Source organism: Malaclemys terrapin, chromosome 6, assembly GCF_027887155.1.
Source record: "Malaclemys terrapin pileata isolate rMalTer1 chromosome 6, rMalTer1.hap1, whole genome shotgun sequence".
Classification (NCBI taxonomy): Eukaryota; Metazoa; Chordata; order Testudines; family Emydidae; genus Malaclemys; species Malaclemys terrapin.
In genome coordinates, this window is record NC_071510.1 from 119,032,602 (window position 1) to 119,054,515 (window position 21,914).

General features: G+C 43.0%; 1 protein-coding gene across 2 annotated transcripts in view; it reads left to right on the plus strand.

Moving 5' to 3' along the window:
• Positions 1-21,914, plus strand: part of DYM (dymeclin) — a 332,893-nt gene that overhangs the window by 170,067 nt on the left and 140,912 nt on the right. For both annotated transcript variants that reach the window (XM_054032077.1, XM_054032078.1), the window contains exons 13-14: positions 18,379-18,492; positions 20,875-20,969. In XM_054032077.1, the coding sequence (XP_053888052.1) occupies positions 18,379-18,492; positions 20,875-20,969 (209 nt within the window). The remainder of the gene's footprint in view (positions 1-18,378; positions 18,493-20,874; positions 20,970-21,914) is intronic.

Here is a 21,914-nt window from a genome sequence, read left to right on the forward strand (position 1 = left end):
GAAGGGGCAAACTAGGAGACAAGGACAATTTGAGCCAGGAGATTGGACCTGGTTTGAAGAGCCAGGGGTGGGGAAGAGAGCAGACTTGGACAGAGACAAGATGGATAGGGAAGGGGCAAAAGGGGTCAAGCTTGGGGGGAACATGCAGAACTGACCAAATAGAGCACATTCCTCTCCAAAGCCTGAAATCGAGCCTGAGATTCCTGACTGTCACCATTACTCTGCTGTCAAAGTGTGTCTTACCTCTCTCTGGTGATGGTCCACGAAGCAATAGTAGGTTGTCATCCTATCAGTTCTTCCATTAGCTCAGGCGGTAGAGATCTGTGGATCTAAAGGTTCCAGCCCTGCTGACAAAGCATGTGGACATGGATACGATGTCACATGATGGAATTTGTTTTTTCACTTTGCCTTTTTTTAAAAAAACCTACGTGTTTTGTTTGTAATTTCTATATTAAATAGGGTTACCATACGTCCGGATTTTCCCGGACATGTCCGGCTTTTTGGGCTCCAAATCCCCGTCCGGGGGGAAAGCCCAAAAAGCCGGACATGTCCGGGAAAATCGGGACATGCCGGCCGGCGGTGCGGGTGCTCGGGGATTGGGCCGGGGGCTCGGGCCGGGCCCGCGGTGCGGTGCCTGGCCGGGGGCTCCGGGGCTGGGCGCTCGGGGGCTCCGGCGGGGCCGGGTCGGGTCGGGGCCTCCGGCGGGGCCGGGTCGGGTCGGGGCCTCCGGCGGGGCCGGGTCGGGTCGGGTCGGCTGGGCCGGGGCCTCCGGCGGGGCCGGTCGGGTCGGGGCCTCCGGCGGGGCCGGGTCGGGTCGGGTCGGCTGGGCCGGGGCCTCCGGCGGGGCCGGTCGGGTCGGGGCCTCCGGCGGGGCCGGTCGGGTCGGGGCCTCCGGCGGGGCCGGGTCGGGTCGGGGCCTCCGGCGGGGCCGGGTCGGGTCGGGTCGGCTGGGCCGGGGCCTCCGGCGGGGCCGGTCGGGTCGGGGCCTCCGGCGGGGCCGGTCGGGTCGGGGCCTCCGGCGGGGCCGGTTGGGTCGGGTCGGCCGGGCCGGGGCCTCCAGCGGGGCCGGGTCCGGTTGGGTCGGGTCGGCCGGGCCGGGGCCTCCGGCGGGGCCGGGTCCGGTCGGGCTGGGTCGGCCGGGCCGGGGCCTCCGGCGGGGCCAGGGCCTCCAGCGGGGCCAGGTCGGGTCGGGTCGGCCGGGCCGGGGCCTCCGGCGGGGCCGGGTCGGGGCCTCCGGCGGGGCCGGGTTGGGCTGGGTCGGCCGGGCCGGGGCCTCCGGCGGGGCCGGGTCGGGTCGGCCGGGCCGGGGCCTCCGGCGGGGCCGGGTCGGGGCCTCTGGCGGGGCCGGTCGGGTCGGGTCGGCCGGGCCGGGGCCTCTGGCGGGGCCGGGGCCGGTCGGGTCGGCCGGGCCGGGGGCTCCGGCGGGGGGATCGGGGGCGCCAGCCGGGCCGGGGACTCGGGGGCCGGGCCGGCGGTGCCAGGCCGGGCCGGGGCCGGCACCCCAGGGCCGGGGACAGCCTGGACCGCGCCTCCTCCCCCCACACTCCCCCTTACCTGCTTCAGGCTTCCCGCGAGTCAAATGTTCGCGGGAAGCAGGGGAGGGGGCGGAGACTTTGGGGAGGGGGCGGAGTTGGGGCGGGGATGGGGGCGGGGCCGGGCCCCCGTGGAGTGTCCTCCTTTGGGAGGCACAAAATATGGTAACCCTAATATTAAAAGAACATTCTTAAGGTTGCAAGTCAAGCTCTCCAATTCTCCAAGGAATTCAACTGCATTAACAATGAGGCAATCCTTTCTCTTCCCTTAGACCTGTATCTCATTCACTACATATCTTCCAACTTCTGCAACAAGTGAGACAGGCATCCTGTAGAAAACAGACAATGCTGATTCCTCCCCAGAGCAGGTTCATCCTGTGCACAGAATGAGGCAGTGGCCCTGTGGAAAAATATCATGCAATCATGTGATTAGACTGCATTATAATGCATATGAACAAGGGGGCTGAATTAAGGTTGCACAGACTAAGTCAAGCTAACATTCTGCATGTTAAACTACTATTTGTAACTAATAGTATGTAACAACTGAGTAATCACATTCAGCAGCCTAGCCAAATTCTCAGCAATGGCTAATTTAAAATACCCAGGCAGGAGCTGTGTTGTATATCATTAGATATCTAAGAATAAATTCTACTCTCTGCTGTTGTGGGGAGAAGAGCATGTGGGTGCCTCTACTCCCTGTCTCTTCCATATATGCATCAGAGCAATATCCGTACATAGCAGTTAGGATAGCATTAGAAGACGTCAGTCTTCAATGTGCACATCACATGCTTCTAGCCTCCCCCGCACCTTCTTGTTTTGTGCCACTTGGATGGCTCTGGCATAACACCAACTTCATGACCAGCGTCATTCCACTTCACTGTGTCTCTCTCAAATTAGGGCAGGAGCTGTCCTATAAATAATTATTAAATACTGTTGTGTAGACTGCCATTAATATTTAAGATAAGCCTCTTTATTCATAGGATGTGTCATGGACCAGTAGATCCAGGGCTAGATTTAGGGGCAGGCAACCGCCTGGGGTGCCAGGTTCGGGGTGCTGTTTTTGTTGTTAGTGACAAAAGGGAAAATAGAATGTTTGAAGTAAAATATTTCGGATATTCCATATGTGGATTCATTTTTCACTAACCTCCTAGAATATTCTGGACCTTTGTAGTATCTCGTGGAACCTTCCAGTCTTTCTGAGAACTATATTTTCCTTGAACCTCCTAGAATGTTGTTAGCCATGCCTCCGCGGGTATATAAGGGGTGGGATGTCGCCAATCAGTCAGTGAGGTATAAGAACGAACTGAAGTGAAGTGAGAGCCCAACTGCGATATTATGAACCTTATTTTATTGTGTAATTGAGAAAGTGTACTTGTGTTTTAAGAGTTGAAAAGTGTAAACAGCGACTAATAAAGGACATATTTAATGAGATGCCAGAGATATCTATCAAACCCTTCTCTATGCGACAATATAAAAGAAATACTGTTATTTCTTCCCCATGCTTAACATGTAATGTTTGATGACTTTATAATACTGCAGAATATAGTCTTTTGCTTTGCCTAATACTGGCTGTTTTCACCCGTAGAAAATAAAAAATGCCCCCAAAGAAGCCTTAAGGAGCTCAGTATAGGAAATGAAAAGCTCAGCTGCAATCTAGTTTTCAGCAAAAGGCAAATTTGATGGGAAAATATCTGAAATAGAACAACATAGACCTGGCTTTAGGCAATAGCGGTTGTCTCAGTACAGAAGAAATTGAGGAGCAAAGCATAAATGATGGAAGTCCTATTACTAAAGAATTAGCAGATTTACCTGAAGATAAGGAATGGAAATGTGAAGAAAGTGATGGAGAATCGTTGTTTTTCCTGCAGCGGTAAAAGAGAGTGATGATGGTGAAGAATGTGTCTTGCATGAAAAGGAGAGTAATGACAAAGAAAAATCTGGTTTACATGAAAATGAGAGAAATGATAAAGAAGAATCAGCCTCGCATGATGACAGAAACAGCAGTAAGGAAAATTGCACACCACAAATTGATACATCAGATCCTGGTTTCTGGCCCGTGATCCTAAACTCTGTTATTGATAGTACAATTTTTGAACGCGCTAGGCAAAATCAAGGATATGACATTTCTGTAAATGAGAAGAAATGACACTTCTCAAAGTCACACCGTGAAAGAGTGCTTGAGAATGGTGAAAAACTCAATTGGCGTTGGCTAGTTTACTTAAAATCAAGTGACAAAGTGTTGTTTTTGTTTCAAAATATTTGACAAGAATGCCAAATCGTTGCTTGAGCTTTCCTGGTACAATTACTCGCATAACTTTGCTGATGCTCTGAAGCAACCTTAAAAGTTACCCAGACATTTTACGGCCTACTCCAAGTGGATGGAGGTCGACTCCATGCTCCAGCTGAATAAATGCATAGACACAGAAAACCAGTGCATTATTAATGTAGAAACCCAGCATTGGAGGAATGTGCTGGAGCGCGGATCTCAATTACCCTCTTCTTTGCAAAGAATAATTTGGCTTTCCAGGGCTAGTCAGATAAGTTGTTCTCTAAACATAATGGTAATTTCCTCAGTTTGATAGAGCTCCTTGTGAAATAAAGCAATGTCATGGGTGAATACCTACATCAAGTAGTTTGTAATGAAACTATGGACCATTACTGCAGCAAAACAATTCAAAACGAATTGATTGACTTTATGGCAAGGAAACTGCTTGATAACATGCTGATTTGACTCAGCAAAGCAAAATACTATGCTGTAATAATGGACTGCGCTCCCAACATTAGTCACAGTGAAACAATGTCTTTTACAGTAAGATTTGTTGTCGACGAGAGTGGTTGTATCCAAGTAAAGGAACACTTTATCTGTTTCCGGATGACTCTACTGGAAAAGGCCTAATAAAACTATTTATGAACATTTTGAATGAGAAAAAAATAAAGCTTCAGGACTGCCACGGGCAAGGGCACAACAACAGTGTGAATATGAAGGGAAGAAACAGTGGCGTCAAGGCAAGAATCCTTACGCTGAATCCAAGAGCTTTCTCCATGCCTTGTGGCTGCCATTCCCTCAACCTGGTTGTGTCAGATGCAGCATCATCATCTTTAGATTCAATATCTCTCTTCGGGAGTACTGCAAAGTGTATACGTCGTGTTTTCAGCATCAGCTATCAGGTGGAAGTTCCTCATGGACAATGTTACAAATCTGACTGTGAAGCTGCTAAGTGATACCTGCTGGAAGAGCCTCATTGACAGCGTAAAGCCAGTGAGGTACCAAGTGACTGAAGCTTACGACACCCTGATGGAACTGGCGTAGTCGAGTAAAGCCGAGGTCAGAATCCAAACTGATGCACAAAGCCTGGCAAACCAGATCACCTCCCTTCAAATTTCTGGTTTCAATTGTGGTTTGACATATATCCTGTTCCAAGCAAACGTTGTAAGCTAGGCATTATAAACTCAGTCAGTGGACATTGCGACCACTACTACTTTAATGAGAAACTGCCTTGATTTCATTGTGGCCTACAGAGACAATGGATTTGAAGATGCCATCACTGCTGCCAAAGAAATGGTGGAAAACTTAGGAGTTGAGCCTGTATTCTTTGGAAGAATAGACAGTTTGACTGTGGGGGCAGAGATGAGAAGATAGGAAGCTCGGAAGAAAAATTCAAGAGGGATTTTTTTTTTTTTTTTGCAAGCCCATCAAAGAAGGGTTTGGACAAATGAAGCACCACGAAAAGACCTTGGGCGGTTTTGTATGACCTTAGTAAGCTGCTGGCGCACAGGAAAACACTCTTGAATAATTGTATGGGCCTTCACCAGACGCTGACCCATTGGGAATGTTCAGACATCAGTGATAAAGATGCCTGTGTTGAATTGGACAACATCCGTCACATTTTGTAACACCGCATCGGGAAGGATTCTCCACTTCAAATTCTCCAATTCGTTCATGATGCAAAGCTCAAGGACACTTTTCCTAATGTGTGGATAGCTTTGAGGATTCTGTTCCTGCTGCCAGTCAGTCATGAGTGGTGAGCGCAGCTTTTCGAAGCTCAGGCTCGTTAAAACGTATCTTTGATCGATGATAGCTGACAAGAGACTGACATCGCTTGCTATTTTATCGCTTGAAAATACCATCGGCCAGTCTTTGGATCTCTGTGATGCTGTGCTGCAATTCGCGAGGGCAAAGGCGAGAAAAGCGATCTTTAGAACTAAAGGACTAAGGTTAACTTTCTAAGGCTGTCACCTACTGTAATACTATTCAACACTGGTCCTCCCAGTGTTGGTGCACAGTTCAATTTCTTGACGTTAGTACATTTCAGTTATTCTTAAAATAAGAAGTTTCTATAAGCTTAGAGGAAATAATTTTTATTTGCTTATGTATGGTATGAGTAAATATTTACAGATCCTAGCATGCAAATTTATCGTCTTCTATGACGGGGGTAAATCATGCATGCAAATCATGCATCAAAGTCATGAAATGAGCTACAAATGCAAAAATAAATAAATAAATAAGGTACTCAAAAGTTTAACAAATGGGGAGGTGGGGTGCAGAAGATATTCCTCGCCTGGGGAGCGATTCGGTCTAGGGTTGGCCCTGAATAGGCCTATTTTGTGCAATCTCTCATTATTAGTCCTCCCTACAGATACCACGGCCTTCATTTTCTATGTGTAGTTCTCATTTTCCAAAACTTCATGCATGCCTTGCTTTAATTGTATACCCCTGTCAATTTAATCTCAAACTAGTAGAAATGGCCGCATAAAGCCTTACATTATACCTTTCCCTCATCCATTCATATACACTGCATCTGAAAACCTTTTTATGGTACTTTCATGCTTCCTGTTGGGATCCTCAGCCTTCTTTATGCTTCCAATAAATATTAATTTCCCTTTAGTCTTTCTCCTTTAGAGTTTCTGACGCCCTTCAGCATAAAATGCCTACCAGAAATGTTCACACTTAATCGCATCCGTAGCACCACCATCACTTTGTCCAGCACTGCACAACTGTGTAACATAACATGAGGGCATGTGGCTTTTCGCCAATGTAGATTGCAATTGTTGCCTTCCCTTTCCTCCAATGTGGGAAATTAGAAGGTGCTGACAGGAGATGGCCTGCTCTTAACTACTACTTCATTCTTTATTTGTTTTTGTGTCCTGTAGCACTGGTCATGAAGGTTTATTTTTCAGGATTTTCTTCAGGTTCTACTCAATCTTTCTGAACCGTGTTAATACATATTTTGACTCACATTTTCCTACTTGGTGACAAATCATCCTTTCCTTTTTAGGATATGCATTATCTTTACTTCTGTTTCACAAACTACAGTCTAGCCCTTTTCTTCCTCCTCACTTATCCTTGGATACCTATCTCCTCTATGTCTCTTCCATGTTCTGAACTACTATTAGTCTGATGATGACCAATTCTTGCTTAGTCTAACCATGTTGTAATTTCCTTGCTTCATTCTTTGAGCAGCTTATTCTCATTATTGATTATGCTTGCCTTGAATTTCTATCAGTGATAGAGAGCCACATCTTTTATGACTTACCTGTACAATAAGATTCACCATTTGTTAGCCAGATAGCATTCTTTAACATTTCCATTATGACTTTTGCAACACATAGTTACTGAAAATGTGTCCCTGTTTTAATGATCAATCACTTATTTTGTCTCCATATATGAAAGGAATCTCCTGTATCCAGGGCTGCAGTTTAGGTATTAAAACACCACAATTATATTAGTAGCACTAAGTTTTCCTTCCCTGGCCATACCTTTTCTAAACGTATCTAGTCTGTGATGGTATTTGTGGCATGGCTGTTGTTGAATTGCTCTATATGGTGGTCTACAAAGTGTAAATGTACTAAACAGACAAGAATGTTTGCCTCCTAGAGGTTAGTCTAAAAGGCATTAGATGGTACAATGCAGAACAGTACAAATAGGGCCATCTAAGGAAGTGCATAGTCTTTGTATTGGGACTACATTATGAAAGAGATGGATCTTTATGAAATTTTTGAAAGAGGTCTGAAGAGAGCAAAATTAGAGTGCTATTTCAGGCATATTGGATTGCATGAAAGAGAACATGAATTTGGGTGCAGAACAGCCTTCCATGGGGAGCCGTGGGGGCAGAAAAACTAACTGGCTTCAAGACTGAGCTTAATAAGTTTATGGAGGAGATGGTATGCTACTCTTTAATAAAAAAAAAAAAAATAAAAAAAAAGGGAGAGAAAATTGCTTACTTTCACAGCAACAGAATTATAGCTCTCTCACTCACCTCAGGTTTCAGAGTAGAAGCCGTGTTAGTCTGTATCCGCAAAAAGAACAGGAGTACTTGTGGCACCTTAGAGACTAACAAATTCACTCACCTCACATTTCCTAAATGTTTAAGGAGTTTGCCTTAGGAGGTCGTATGTTGACTTTTAGAGTAATTATATCATACATCTTTAGGGATGGTGTTTTATATTTGGCTTTCATAGGGTAACTCTTACTTTCCCTTGTGGTTTGGAATTGGCAAGAATATTCTTAATGGCTTAGGCGCTGGCATTTGGTGAATATTCAAAGAGGAAGCGGGAACCATGCCTAGCTAACAGGTCTAAACCCCATTGATAAGGGATGCTGGCCTGACTTGTACTTACAGTTTGAGGCTTAAGGGTGCAAGTTCTGTGAGATGAGATTTGTTACTGTTCAGGGTAACTGCACCTGTATTCCTTCTCCAGGTTCAACAAGGCATCCACTCTAGACTCCTGGCTCCTCAGCCATCACCTCTCTTGGGCAGTGACTCGTGTTTCTCTCCCCCTGACTAGGGTTTTTCTGGGCTGCACAGTTCCCTGCCTACACTGTGTTATTCCCAGCAATCTAGACTGCATAAAAGACCAGCATCTGTGCTTTACTTTATCTTCAGAGGCTATAAACAGCATAACTGCCAACTCTTGTAACTACAAGCTATCACACAGCCCTTTCTCAGCAATCATGTTTATTCTTAAAATGAAAGCATTACAAAGAAAACATATTAAAACAATAAAAGAACCTACACACATGCTAATAAGCTTTTGAGAGATCACCCCCAACTCCAAGAAGGGCTCGGACAGGAGTCAGTCCTTCAAACCCCACCAAGAGGTTGTTCTGTGATTACAAATTCAGAGCAGCCTCAGCTCAGAACTAGCACCATAATGAATCAGTCAGTCATTCCTGTATACAGCTTGGGCCTTTGATCCTAAGACTCTGGGAACAAATAATCAGCAGACAAAGGTCCCCTCCTCAGGGCGTAGTTTCAAAAGCCTGAGTTTTTGCATAACTCGAGGTGGTACATTTGCAGATACCTCTCACCCCTTGAGATTGTCCCAAAAGTTCATTCTTGTCTGGCACATTGTTTCAAATAGTCCTTTGAAGCTCTTAACATTTCCCAGGGCTTACATTGGTCATGTCTCCCCACTATACCTGTTACATACATTTTCCACCATAATTCATAAACTTTGCCTTTTTAAAACAATGAACTCCAAAGCTACCTAAATTTAGTTAAATAAGGTTTTTCAAGGCTATTGCAGGGAATTGCCATATTTGTCACAACATCTTCAAAGAAGCAGATTTACAAACAGATTATTTCCCCTTCACTTTGTAAGTATTTCTGTACTTCACAGGATGGTTGTCATAAAGCAATCAGAAACTAATCTGTCTATCCTACATACTAATATCCATCACTATGGTGTCTGAGTGCCCCCATGTATATAAAAATGGAAACAACACTAAAAATCTTCCTTCCTTCACAGGCTGTAGAAGAAGTTAACTTGATTGGTTCATGGAGTTTCGTGGGTGGAAGTATAGGGAGTATATGTAAAGACATACTGAGGAAAAGCGATGGTCACTGACTGGAAAAGGGATGCATGCTTTAAAATACACACATACATTTTGAAACATAAAACTCCTTTGCTGTTTGACATCTGTTTGGAATTTGACCAGCAGAGTTCTACTGTCTTATAATGGCATTAGTGATGTCCCAAACACACACTCCAGGAAGTGTTGTAGGAAAATTCAACAAAGAAAAGAGAAGATTGGTAAATTCAGAAAGATGGATAAGAAGGGAGGATGAGAAGAGTCATCCTCTTAATATATTCTTTCTAAAAAATCCAGTCTTTTTCTTTGTCCCTCCCCAAAGAAATGTGTCTAAATTAAAAACAAAATAATTACTGTGTATGTTGGTCTCTGGTTTTAAAGCCACCGCACAGCCCTGACAATCTTTCTATAGTACTGATCACATATCCTATTGCTATTCTGTTGCATGAAAACTATCCTATGTTTGGGACTTTAAAAAATTACCATATTAAAAACTTGGGATTGTGAGTAAATGCTACCAATGCACAACTTATTTGTTTGGGAAGGAGAGAGGGGGTTGTTTTTTGTTTTTATAAAACAAAGAAAGAATGAGTAGTGGCAAAATACATAGTATTTAGCAGCCATGCATGGTCCTCAGTGTTCCTGCATTGATGGTAAAGTGTTTTATTTTACTTGAAAAAGTAGTGAAAATGCTGCAAATACATGTACCTGTAGGCTTAGGAAGTGGGTTTGTAAAGTGTTTTGGATTTGTAAATTTGCAGATGACACACAAATTATGGGAGTGGTAAATACTGAAAAGGACAGGTCACTGATTCAGAGCAATCTGCATTGCTTGGTAAACTGGGCAAAAGCAAACAATATGCATTTTAAAATGGCTAAATGTAAATGTCTATATCTAGGAACAAAGAGTGTAGACCATTCTTACAGGAAGGGAGGTTCCTTTTTTGGGAAGCAGGGACTGGAAAAGATTTAGGGATCATGATGGATAATCAGCTGAACATGAGCTTCCAATGTGACACTGTGGCCAAAAGAGCTAATGTAATCCTAGGATGCAATTGGAATCTTGAGTAGGAGTAGAGAGGTTATTTTACCTCTGCATTTGGCACTGCTGTTGCTGCTGGAATACTGTGTCCAGTTTTGTATCCACAGTTCAAGAAGGATGTTGATAAATTGGAGAGGGTTCAAAGAAGAGCAATGAGAATGATTAAAAGATTAGAAAAACATGCCTCATCGTGATAGATTGAGCTCTTTTAGTCTATTTTATTTAACATAACTAAAGTTAAGGGGTAACTTGATTGCACTCTGTAAGTATCTACATGGGGAACAAATATTTAATAATGGGCTCGCCAATCTAGCAGAGAAAAATATAACACAATCCGATGTCTGGAAGTTGAAGCTAGACAAATTCAGACTGGAAATAAGGAAATAAATTTTTAACAGTGACAGTAACCAGCCATTGGAGCAACTTAACTAGGGTTGTGGTGGATTCTGCCATTATTGAGGATTTTTAAATCAAGATTGAATGTTTTTTAAAAAATCTGTTCTAGGAATTATTTTGGGGAAGTTCTGTGAACTGAAGGTCAGACTAGATGGTCAGAATGGTGCCTTCTGGCCTTGGAATCTGCAAATCTGTGATGCAGCAATATGTTTATGAGCAAAATATCTTGACTACTGGGTAAATTAGTAATTTGTTTTTCAAAAAGATGTGGCATGTTAAGTCTAGCTTTATTGGATGGAAAATATGAAGAAGGTTTTGTCTTAGGGCTTATCCTAGCTAAATCGGGACTATTGGCAACTCTGAGTTTTGGTGCTAGTGCAAGTACAAAATAAAGGGGGCGAGGTATCCAGGAGGTGCCTTGGTTTGGCATCTGGAAGAATGAGTAAAATAGTACATTAATCAAACAATTGTACTTAAAGAGTTTTGCTTAACAGGAGTGGGGGAGATAGTTGCAGAGCAACAATAATAAGAAAGACCTCGGGTGATAATCAGCAGCAAATTGAATACGAGCCTTCTATGTGGTGATTTTTTTTTTTTTTTTTTTTTTTTTTTTTTTTTTTTTTTTTTTTTTTGGAAAAGTGGGGATGTTGATTCCATTTTGACCAGCCTGCAAAGACATTATGTTATGGACCAGGAAATTTATAAGAAGTCATTGTTGAGACTGCACTTAAAATATACCATAAGTTTCTGTGCACTTTGGTACTTAAGTCTTTAAATTGGAAATATGAAAAATTACAAGAACAAAAAATGTAAAGTGTGGCCAGGTGAAGACTAAAATAACTTGGGGAGGGGGGGCGGGAGAAATATATAATTTATTTGGAGAGCATAAATGGTGAGGGAAAGGAAATACCCATGATAGTCCAGTGGAGTATAACTAATTAGAATTGGGATGAGATTGGGTAAAGAGGAAGAAGTAGGCTGAAAATTAAGAAAATTTTCCTAGCATTGAGATCTTTTAGGCTGTAGAATAATCTTCCAAGGGAATTGATGGGAAGTTTAATTGTTTTAGTCACTGAAAACTGGACTGGACAAAGCACTTGAGAATGTACTGTATGGGAATAATCCTGTATTGGCAGTAGAATGGGCAATATGTTTCTTTCCATCCCTAATACAATTCTGTGATTCATAATTTCCCTACTAAAGTTATGAAACAAACTGGATAGAAGTTGAAACACTGGCTTCCAGTGTACTAGAGTAACTCCTTGCTTAACATTGTAGTTATGTTCCTGAAAAATGCTACTTTAAGCGAAACAATGTTAAGCGAATCCAATTTCCCCATAAGAGGCGGTGAAGTTAGAGGGTGGGATATTTCCCAGGTAATGCCTTGCTGCTAAATGATGAATTAGCAATCGGCTGAGCCCTCAAGGCTTAACACATGGTTGTTAATGTAGCCTCACACTCTACAAGGCAGCACAAATGGAGGGAGGAGACACAGCATGGCAGAGCGAGACAGAGACACACTGTGTGTGTGTGTGTGTGTGTGTGTGTGTGTGTGAGAGAGAGAGAGACGCGCATTTCCCCTTTAATTACGCTGACCCCACTCTAAGTACACTGCCTTTTTAAGTAGATCAGCAAGTTGCTGCCAGCAAGCTCCCTCCATCCTGAGCCCTGTCGTGTCTCCCCCTGCTCTCTGGAGATGGGATACAGGAGCAGGGGAAGGGGAACACCCTGACATTAGCACCCCTCTTTCCCCCCCCCCCATCCCCTGCACAGCAAGCGGGAGGCTCCCAGGAGCAGCTCCGAGGCAGAGGGCAGGAGCAGCATATGGCAGTGGGATAGGGTGACCAGTCAGCAAATGTGAAAAATTGGGAGAGAGCATGAGGGGTAATAGGAGCCTATATAAGAAGACCCAAAAATTGGGACTGTCCCTATACAATCGGGACATCTGGTCACCCTACATTGGGGGGAGTGGCACCTGTATGCCGCGATATAAGGGGCACCACCAGTTCCCCCACCCTCCTTCTTACCACCAGTGAAGGTGCCGGAACATCTTCTTGCTTTGGCAACCCTTCTCTTTCTCAAACCATTGTTACAAACTTTTCTCCTGTAAATAGTTGAAAATTGTTAGTAGTTTCCCTTAGTCAGTTAGTCTGGGACGGGACTCAGCCTCGGTACTCATGCCCCGATCCCCAGGCTTCAAACCCTGTGACTGGTGTAAAAAGCTGATGTCCATCAGTGATCCTCACGGTAGCTGTGCCTGTGCGAAACCCACATCAGTGACAAGTGTCGCATCTGTAAAGGCTTCAAACCTCGGACAAAAAGGGAGAGGGACATACGTCTCTGGGCACTCCGTAAGGAGTCTGCGCTGGCACCTGCACTGGAACCATCCAGATCAGACTTCGCTCCCAGCACCATCTTTGGACTGACACCCTCCCCAGCACTGGCAAGAAAGCAAAGAAAGACCTGGAGGGGACAATCACCTACATCCCATAAAGGGGAAGACAGGGCCAGAGGGGAGCAAAGACCCAATAGGGGCAGGTCCTCACTTCCGAGTGGGAGTCGGGCCCCAGCTCGGGTGGAGTGGGTTAGCCTACCCAGAGACATGCCTGCCACCCCAGATAGAGGCATGGGCGCTCAGCACCTGGACCTGCCGTCGAAGCCTTAGGCCCTGCAGGCTACTCAGGACATCCTAGTCCTACCGGTGCCTCCCACACTGGCTACAGCAATGCCCTGTTCCAGTGTTAAACCTGCCATGACCACCTTCCTTTCTCCTTTCCCACTGTCAGAGTTTCCAGCAAGAAGGAACTGAGGTGGGGGGAACCAGCAGCGCCCCTTATACCGCGGCATACAGGCACCATTCCAGAGGGCACTGGGGCTGGTTCCCAACAGATATCGCTGAGGGAAAACCTTCCGGCACCCGTGCATGTGATGAGCACACACACCTACAATGGAATGGACATGAGCAACACGTCTCAAAGAACACCAGTTACAAAAATCTAACTGTCTTTTCCATTCCATTAATGGTTGAATAGTTCAGGAGCTAGGAGTCCTGCAGGACTCCACTAGATACGTCCTCCCAGTATGACAGTGAATCAATGATAACTGCTCTTTGAATATGTTTTTTCAACCAATTGTGCACATACTTCATAGTAATTTCATCTACACCATGTTTTCCTAATTTTCTTATGAGAATGTCATGTGGGATTATCAAAACGTCAAGATAAGTCATGTTATCTGCTTATACCTATCCAGTTGGCCAATAACTCTGTCAAAGAAAGAAATAGTGTGACTATCAGAGATGCTACCCACAGCTTCTTCCACTATCATCAGTGAGAAGTGTGAGTGCTACATACATCTAAAAATCAAGTCATACATTTATTATTTAAATACCCATTGTGACAGATTGACAATATCTTGAAGAAACTTTGTGGAATTAAGATAAGCTTTATTGAGTTAAGTTACACCTTGCTGAGTTCGGATTAACATCTTTTGAGGTGAATTGTATTAAAAATACAGTTGTGTATGTGTTGCTGTGACATTATATGTACCTTCTCTAGTAGGGAGGGGGGATGCTAATGAACTTCCTCCATTATTAGAAGTTCCTTTGAAGTTTCCCGGGAGAGAGATGCATATACTAATTCAACCTGGATTCTCCAGAGACCAACAGACTTTTGGGTAAAAACCTTCATTTTCAGCTGACTTGGGGCCATCTTCCTGATCCAGCAAATGGACAGGACCCCTGATCCACAGAAGCCCCCAATCCTTAAGGGAGGATAGGAAGAACTTGGCCTACTGAGGCTTCATAAGACTGAGTTGAAGCTTTGATGAACTTGTTACCACAAGGATGCCCTTACGATGGGTTATTAAAAGACTGCAGTTGTCAGAGCCCCTGTGAGAGTTGGTATGAACTCTGATAAGTTTATTAACATACATGTAGGTTCTTCTATTGTTTTTAATGTTTTTTCTGTAATGCTTTGTACCTTAAGAATAGAGTAGGCTTGCTTAGAAAGAACAGTGTGGTAAATTATATCTGTTCTCTGTCTCTGAAGAGAAAGCAAGCAGGTGGCCTAGGGAACCTGTCTGTGCTGGGAATTATACAGCAGAGGCAAGGGAATAGGGCAGTCTGGGAGTAGCCGGTCAGAAGGAGGAGAGAGGTGCATCTCCACTCAAGAGAGGCAACAGCTGGGGAGCTGAAAGCCTGAGAGTTGGGTACTCTTGCTGAACCTTTGAATGGAAATACCAGTGCATTTGCCCCGAACTCTGACATCCACATTTAGAGAGGTACATTCTTGCAGATTAACGTATATCCCAGGATTACAATATCACCAAAGAATAATGGGCTCTATCTGTTGTGGCACGGCCAATGCATTTATTTTCAAATGCATTTGCCCTGTAATAGTGTGGAATTACAGTGCCATGATTTCTGGTATATCAAATTGCCCTTATATTCTAATGTTAAGTGTAATGGTCTGACACCCATAGTGTACTTTTTAATAACGATCTCCTATACTTTTTTGCTTTGGTTCCAAATGTGGCAGATTTTTTGCTGAGTTAACAATCTTAGTGCTGCATTCCTCCAGAATCCCCTGTAGACTTCAGAACACAGGCTGCACTCTTTTTCTGGTAATTGTATATGTTAGGACTTTTGGTTTGCATTTTATTTTGTGAAGCCTAGCCACTTCCTTTATAGAACATTTTAAAGCCTTTCCCATATGACTCTGTCTTTTGCTTTAGGTACCTCCTATGACTCCTGTTTGAAAAGGGGAGGGGTGTATATGCAGATCCTTGATCCACCCCATTAATCCCAGAGAGGAAGTGAGTGTAAAGATGCCAGAACCTGAAGTAGTACCAAGTGTCACCTCCTCCCTTTGTCTGTGTATGGTAGTGACCACCCCTTCGGGTCTCTATTTCTTTTTGAGGATAGTGGCTGCCGCCTCCCCATCCTTCTGTCTTCTGGAGGAAATATTTTCCTCTAAGTCTGTTACTCTAGAGGCTGTAAAAGTCAGCAGACCAGAGGACAGTTTTTCAAGCTGCTTCTTTGGAATGGGTAAAGCTGTTTGCCACCTGAAGAGCCTTTACCTGGAAAAGAGAGAGTATTGGTCTTTCTTGGTGCCCTCCAAAGAAGAGATGAGAAGATGAACACAATCATCCTGGAAGACCAGTGGGGATGTTGCCTCTGCATGTTCTTCCACCTTCCCACCCTCCTATTCCTTATGCTGGGGTTGGGCTCCACCCAGCAGAGTGAAAGTAGTTATTAGGCGGGATTGGCTTTAGGGAAGTCGACCAGTAGTAGTATCCCTCACTTTGAAGTAGGGTGTGGAATTTGGATACAGCCTGGGTTCCCAGAAGAATAGCTGAAGACTCAGGAGTCACTGATGTGCTGATACGTTGGCAAAATGTTCTAGTCCTGATGTACTGGTCCGTACCAGTCCAAACTGAGCTCTGCCAAGGGCTGCTTTTAATTTGACTCTTAAGCTAGAAGTTTAATTATAGGAAGGAAGTGAATACTTGTGCATAGGGTGCAGTACAGATGCACAAAATGTTATTTTTAAAGGGGGTGTTTGAGTCTGAAAGCTTTCTATTCAACACTTGATAAAAGAGGGTCTGGTTCCAGAAATGCGGAAGGGAAACCTAGCTAACAAAATGAATCATAACACTTCCTTTAAACTCCAACTGGAGAAGTAAAAGATAGCCATAGTCTCTGCTGTTCCTCTGGCATAGACCTCTCTATGTACTCTTATCTCATAACTTGTAAATTGTACTCTGTCAAGATGCACATAGACTGAATTCCCTTTCTGAGGAGATAAAATGATGCAAAAAACTCAGTGAATCTGAGACCGACTGACTTGAAAATATCATCTGCTATGAGGATTTACTTATAATACTTACTCCTGAGGGCATTCTGTGCAAAAAATTAAAAAATCCGCGCCAAAAAAATTAAAAATTCTGGGCACAATATTTAAAAATTCTGCAAAATTCTGCAAGTTGTATTGGTCAATAAATAAATGCAGAGGCTCCAACATGGCAGTGGGGAGCACAGGCGACTGGCTGCATGAAGGTGGGAGATCACCCGACAGCCCCCCAATCCCCAAGATATGGACTCAGCGGTGAGGCTACACCCCACTCTGACACTGCACAAGGCCTAGGCCTGCCCCAGAAGCACCCTGGGGCTCTGCCCAGGTATACCAGGTGTGGGGCAGATAGGCTTAACCAGGCAGGATTCAAGGGGGGCTCAGTGAGGGGTAAATGTGTCATGGGCTTTTGAAATTCCATCCATGCCAAGCGGATGTTTGGAGTTTTGTGCTGACTTTGTTAACAAGAGGCAGTTCCTTGCCTCATTTTATTACTAATGTTGATTTAAACCTGCAGCAAATGACCATTCGGAGGGCTGACAGATCTGTCCCTTAACAGGGTGGCTGTTTAATAAAAGTGGAGCAGAACAGTACAGTTTGAGGGTATTTTTGAATGGTCTCAAGACAGGAGGTTTGTTAATAAATTGTTAAACTATTGCATAGGTTTCGTTGTGTATGCATTTTCATGGTATTATACTTTTTTGTAAATCTCATATATGGCATTGAAACTTAATTCATACTAATATCTTTCATTTACATAGAGTAAAATCTCTATACGAAACCACCCTTATTAGACAGTTTCCTGTTTCACTAGCCTTCCCAGAGTATTCCCAAATGCACTGAGTACAGTTCTTCTCCACCGTTAGTGAGCTACCTCTATTATAAATTTATTTGTATTGCCCATAGAACCTAGGAGCTCTAGTCATGGTAAGCATCCGATCTTTGCTGGTCTCTTAAATAGTCTTTCAAGACGGTTTCACTTTGCATAAGAGCATAAGAACGGCCATACTGGGTCAGACCAAAGGTCCATCTAGCCCAGTATCCTGTCTTCCGACAGTGGCCAATGCCAGGTGCACCAGAGGGAATGAATGTAACAGGTAATCATCAAGTGATCCATTCCCTGTCGCTCATTCCCAGCTTCTGGGAAACCGAGGCTAGGGACACCATCCTGCCCCTCCTGACTAATAGCCATTGATGCACCTATCCTCCATGAACTTATCTAGTTCTTTTTTGAACCCTGTTATAGTCTTGGCCTTCACAACATCCTCTGGCAAAGAGTTCCACAGGTTGACTGGATGTTGTGTGAAGAAATACTTCCTTTTATTTGTTTTAAACCTGCTGCCTATTAATTTCGTTTGGTGACCCCTAGTTCTTGTGTTATGAGAGTAAACAACACTTCCTTATTTACTTTCTCCACATATATGCGTGTGTGTGTGTGTGTACGTACACTCATACTGCTCAATTAAAGTTAGTTCAGCGCACCAATAATTTTTTATTCACGTATCTCATCTTCGTGCCTTCTCCACATGAGCTGCAGAACAAAGTTAATAAGATCTGCAAGTTGGATACTACTGCAGTATCCTTTGGAACTCTACAACATGATAAATTTTAATGTATTGAACTTGGAGGGTAATTTATTTGTCTCGAGGGAAGCAAGAGCCCAGAGAACTGCATGATTTTATGTCATCTCATTCACAATTGAAATGTGGTGTTGAAAGCTATTTTTTTTTCCCCTCATTGCAGATATTGAAAAATATCACTTGGTACTCAGAGCGTGTTCTAACCGAGATTTCACTGGGGAGTCTCCTGATACTGGTGGTGATAAGAACCATTCAGTACAACATGACAAGGACAAGGGTAAGGGTTATATTTAGAACTTACATACGTCGGGTATATCTGTGGTCTTCCATCAGCTGGAGTTCAGTTCCAAACAGTGGTAAAAAACAAAAGTGAACCTTTTTGCAGCAAATGAGCACCTAAACACAGTGGGGGAGGCAGAAAAAAAGTCAGCACTCAGGTACAGTATGAAGTGCTTCTGAATGTGTAAAGCAATTTCTGTGATATGATTCAGTTCAGCTGCTTTGATTACTAACACACAAAGTCCAGTCATAGTAGTAGTTGCATAGTTCCTGAAAAACGTAATAGATTTCTGATCAGAGAAAAAAATACCAGCATACCATATAATTAAATTATGTGTGGGATTTTTCACCTATCTTAAATTATCCAGAAGTACGGATTTGGGTTCCTTGTTATTTGATAATATAGTTTTATAAACAGGTGTGGAAATTGGGGTGGAAGAAAATTACTTCTACTTTTCTTCTGAAAAGTATAATGAGTATAATTGAGAGATCTGTGGAAAAGCATGGTTCTTTCAAATACGTTCCCCATCATGCATAATTTCACTTCTGACTTACCTAAAATCCATTAGGTTATATTTCGTGGATCTTCGAATTAGGGGCACTTCAGGTGTATCTCTCTAATGTGTGTAGCAGACATGTAAACTACATTAAAGACTTCTGTACGTTTCTTTCATTGCTGAAAATGTTGAGAAGTTTTTGCAATAAAATTAACTAAAGCATGGTGTTATTTGTACTAGATCAAAGAATTTAAAACTAAAATCACCATATATATGGTCACACCAAACAAATAGATGAGATAATTATATGGTAATAATACTAACACCACCTCCATTAACAACTTAAAACAGATGGTAATTGGCTGAAATTTCTATTTCATGAGATAACAGACACAATGAGATGGAAGGAAAGGAAGCTGATACTGGTTGCAGAGTTTATATTGGATTAAATGTAAGCAATACTTTGTCAAGTAAGATTTTATAAACAGGAATAAGAGTTTGCGAGCCATTTAACCAGTAAATGGTTTCTTGTAAATAGGCTGCATTTTGGTATTAAATTCCAAATATTTATCAGATTTACCTCTGGTTTAAGTTAGAGGCTTTACAGAATATTCAGTTGGAACCAGAAACTCCCCCCGTTCTTTCCCCTCCTTTCCCTCCCCCCCCCCTTTTTTTTTTTTTTTTTGAGTCATGGCTAAGTTCTAGCCAACAATGCTGAATGAATCTTCTTGGTCACAAGAAGAGCTTTATACTTTGAACATGGGAGCACAGGAATTCTATCTAGCCTTGTTCAAGGCAAGGCAAGTGCAGGTGACATAGGAAATGGAATTTTGACTCTATATCTCATTTCAGCCTACTGTATTGATTGCCGGGCACTGGCAGAATAAGTAGTAGAAGGAGCCAGAGGCCACTTCATGTTTACATCAGTTAGACAGGAAGATACTTGGAATTTATATGTGGCATTGGGGGTCTGTGTTACTCTTAGGGAGAATAAATGCACATTTTAGTCCTAAGTAGGGAAGTGGGACTCTTAATGAAGGAAATCATTAAACCTTGCTCCATGTTGTAGAGGTGTTGGTCAAACATATGACTAAAGATAAAGCCTGGGAGTGGAGAATCTAATTTTCTGCAAAAGGTGAGGATACAATGAGCAACCCCTACCACTTTTAATATCTATTACAGTAAATTAATCCCTCCAATATGCTTCTTAAGATTTATTCTCTTCCCTTGAAGAATAGCACAATCCATGTTTACTTGCCTCTCCCCTGTGAGCAGGATCAATAAATATTGCATAAGCCATAGGATTGTGGATTCCACCGTTTTATCTGTGCTATGCAGTTCTCTGACTGAGTGAGCCAGTGTTTAAACATTTATCTGAAAAGATGGTAGTTAAAATGGGCTTCAGAAACTCCAACTATAGAGGAGCAGAACTTATGAAGTACCGTATTAGCGGTAGTTGTGGAGAAGTTGTTTTGAAATAATTAATATGGAGGTCAAAGAATATAGGGCAAAAAGGATTGGGTAAGGTTGGAGATAATTGGGGCAAAGGAAAGGAGAGAGAATTAAAAAGCAGAAGAGACTATTTTCTCTACCATTTATCAGTTATATTCATGATCCCATTGTATATCAACTTTGGTTTTAAAATATATATGTACAGTGAAATCTGTACAAGAGACCACCCTTATTAGGCAAATTCATGTCTAAAGAGACCATTATTAAAGCATCTCTAAATATACAAAGTGCAATTCTGCTCCACCTTCATTAGAAGACCACCTCTGTTAAGCAACAGATGTTTGTAAGTCCTTGGAGTGGTTTCTTATGACAGGTCTCAGTGTATATGAAAAGGACAGTTTGATGTGTTTTTCCCCCCTCTTTTCCAACAGGACAAATACCTTCATACAAATTGTCTGGCAGCCTTAGCAAATATGTCAGCACAGTTCCGCTCACTTCATCAGTATGCTGCTCAGAGAATCATCAGGTAAATATAAGCCTTTTAAAAATATTTAAACTGGTCTTCCAGCTAAATTCAGAGGGAAAGGGACTTGACTTTTCTATGACTGAATAGATATAAGTGAAATTGGAATTAAATTATACCAGATAAAACTTATTTCCTTTCATGAAGTCTGAGTTACGTTTTGAGTTAGTGACAAATATTATGAATCTTTATCAAAGAAACTTTCCATATTTTTTTGTTCTCCATAGAGCAGCCATAGCAATTGCTTTTAAACGGGAATATTTTTCAGTCACTTGTTCTGTTATGACAAAAATGCAATGTGTGATCGTTCTCCAGAACATTGCTACCTGGACTTTCAACTTCGTATATTTCTGCCTTTATTTTTATTGTAGACAAAACATAGCCATTCCTTTGTGATGGGGTGTTGTGCACTTTTTGCAGTTTACTTACTTTTGTGCCTTTTTGAATGATCAAGTTCACTAGCCTTTCTTGTAACAAGTCGGTTAATGTCAGCTTGTGTTCTAATAAAAGGGACACAGCTTTCATAGAGTCTTAGATATAGAAGATGGGAAGGACCAAGTTCCACCAGTTCCAGAGGCCATCATGTAGTTGCAGGTACTGGTGTGGGATGTGCCCACTTTATTTTAGCAGCTCATCTACTCAGTGCTCCAAAGGAAACCAAAAAGGTCCACGACATTACATCCTGGGGAAAAATTTTACAATGCTTGGCAAATACAGATTTTATGCCAAAAATAAGTTCAAAATATCACATATTTCTTTGATAAGTGTGTATGTACTGTGACAGACCCAGACCAGTGGGGTACAGGAGTCTGGTAGAGGGCAAATATACTGGTCACTGGATGAGTAGTTTTCTGTTCCCTGAGTGACCAGAGCAGGGGCTGTACTAGAGTAATCAGGAACCTGCTAGAACCAGTTAAGGCAGGCAGGCTAATTAGGACACCTGGAGTC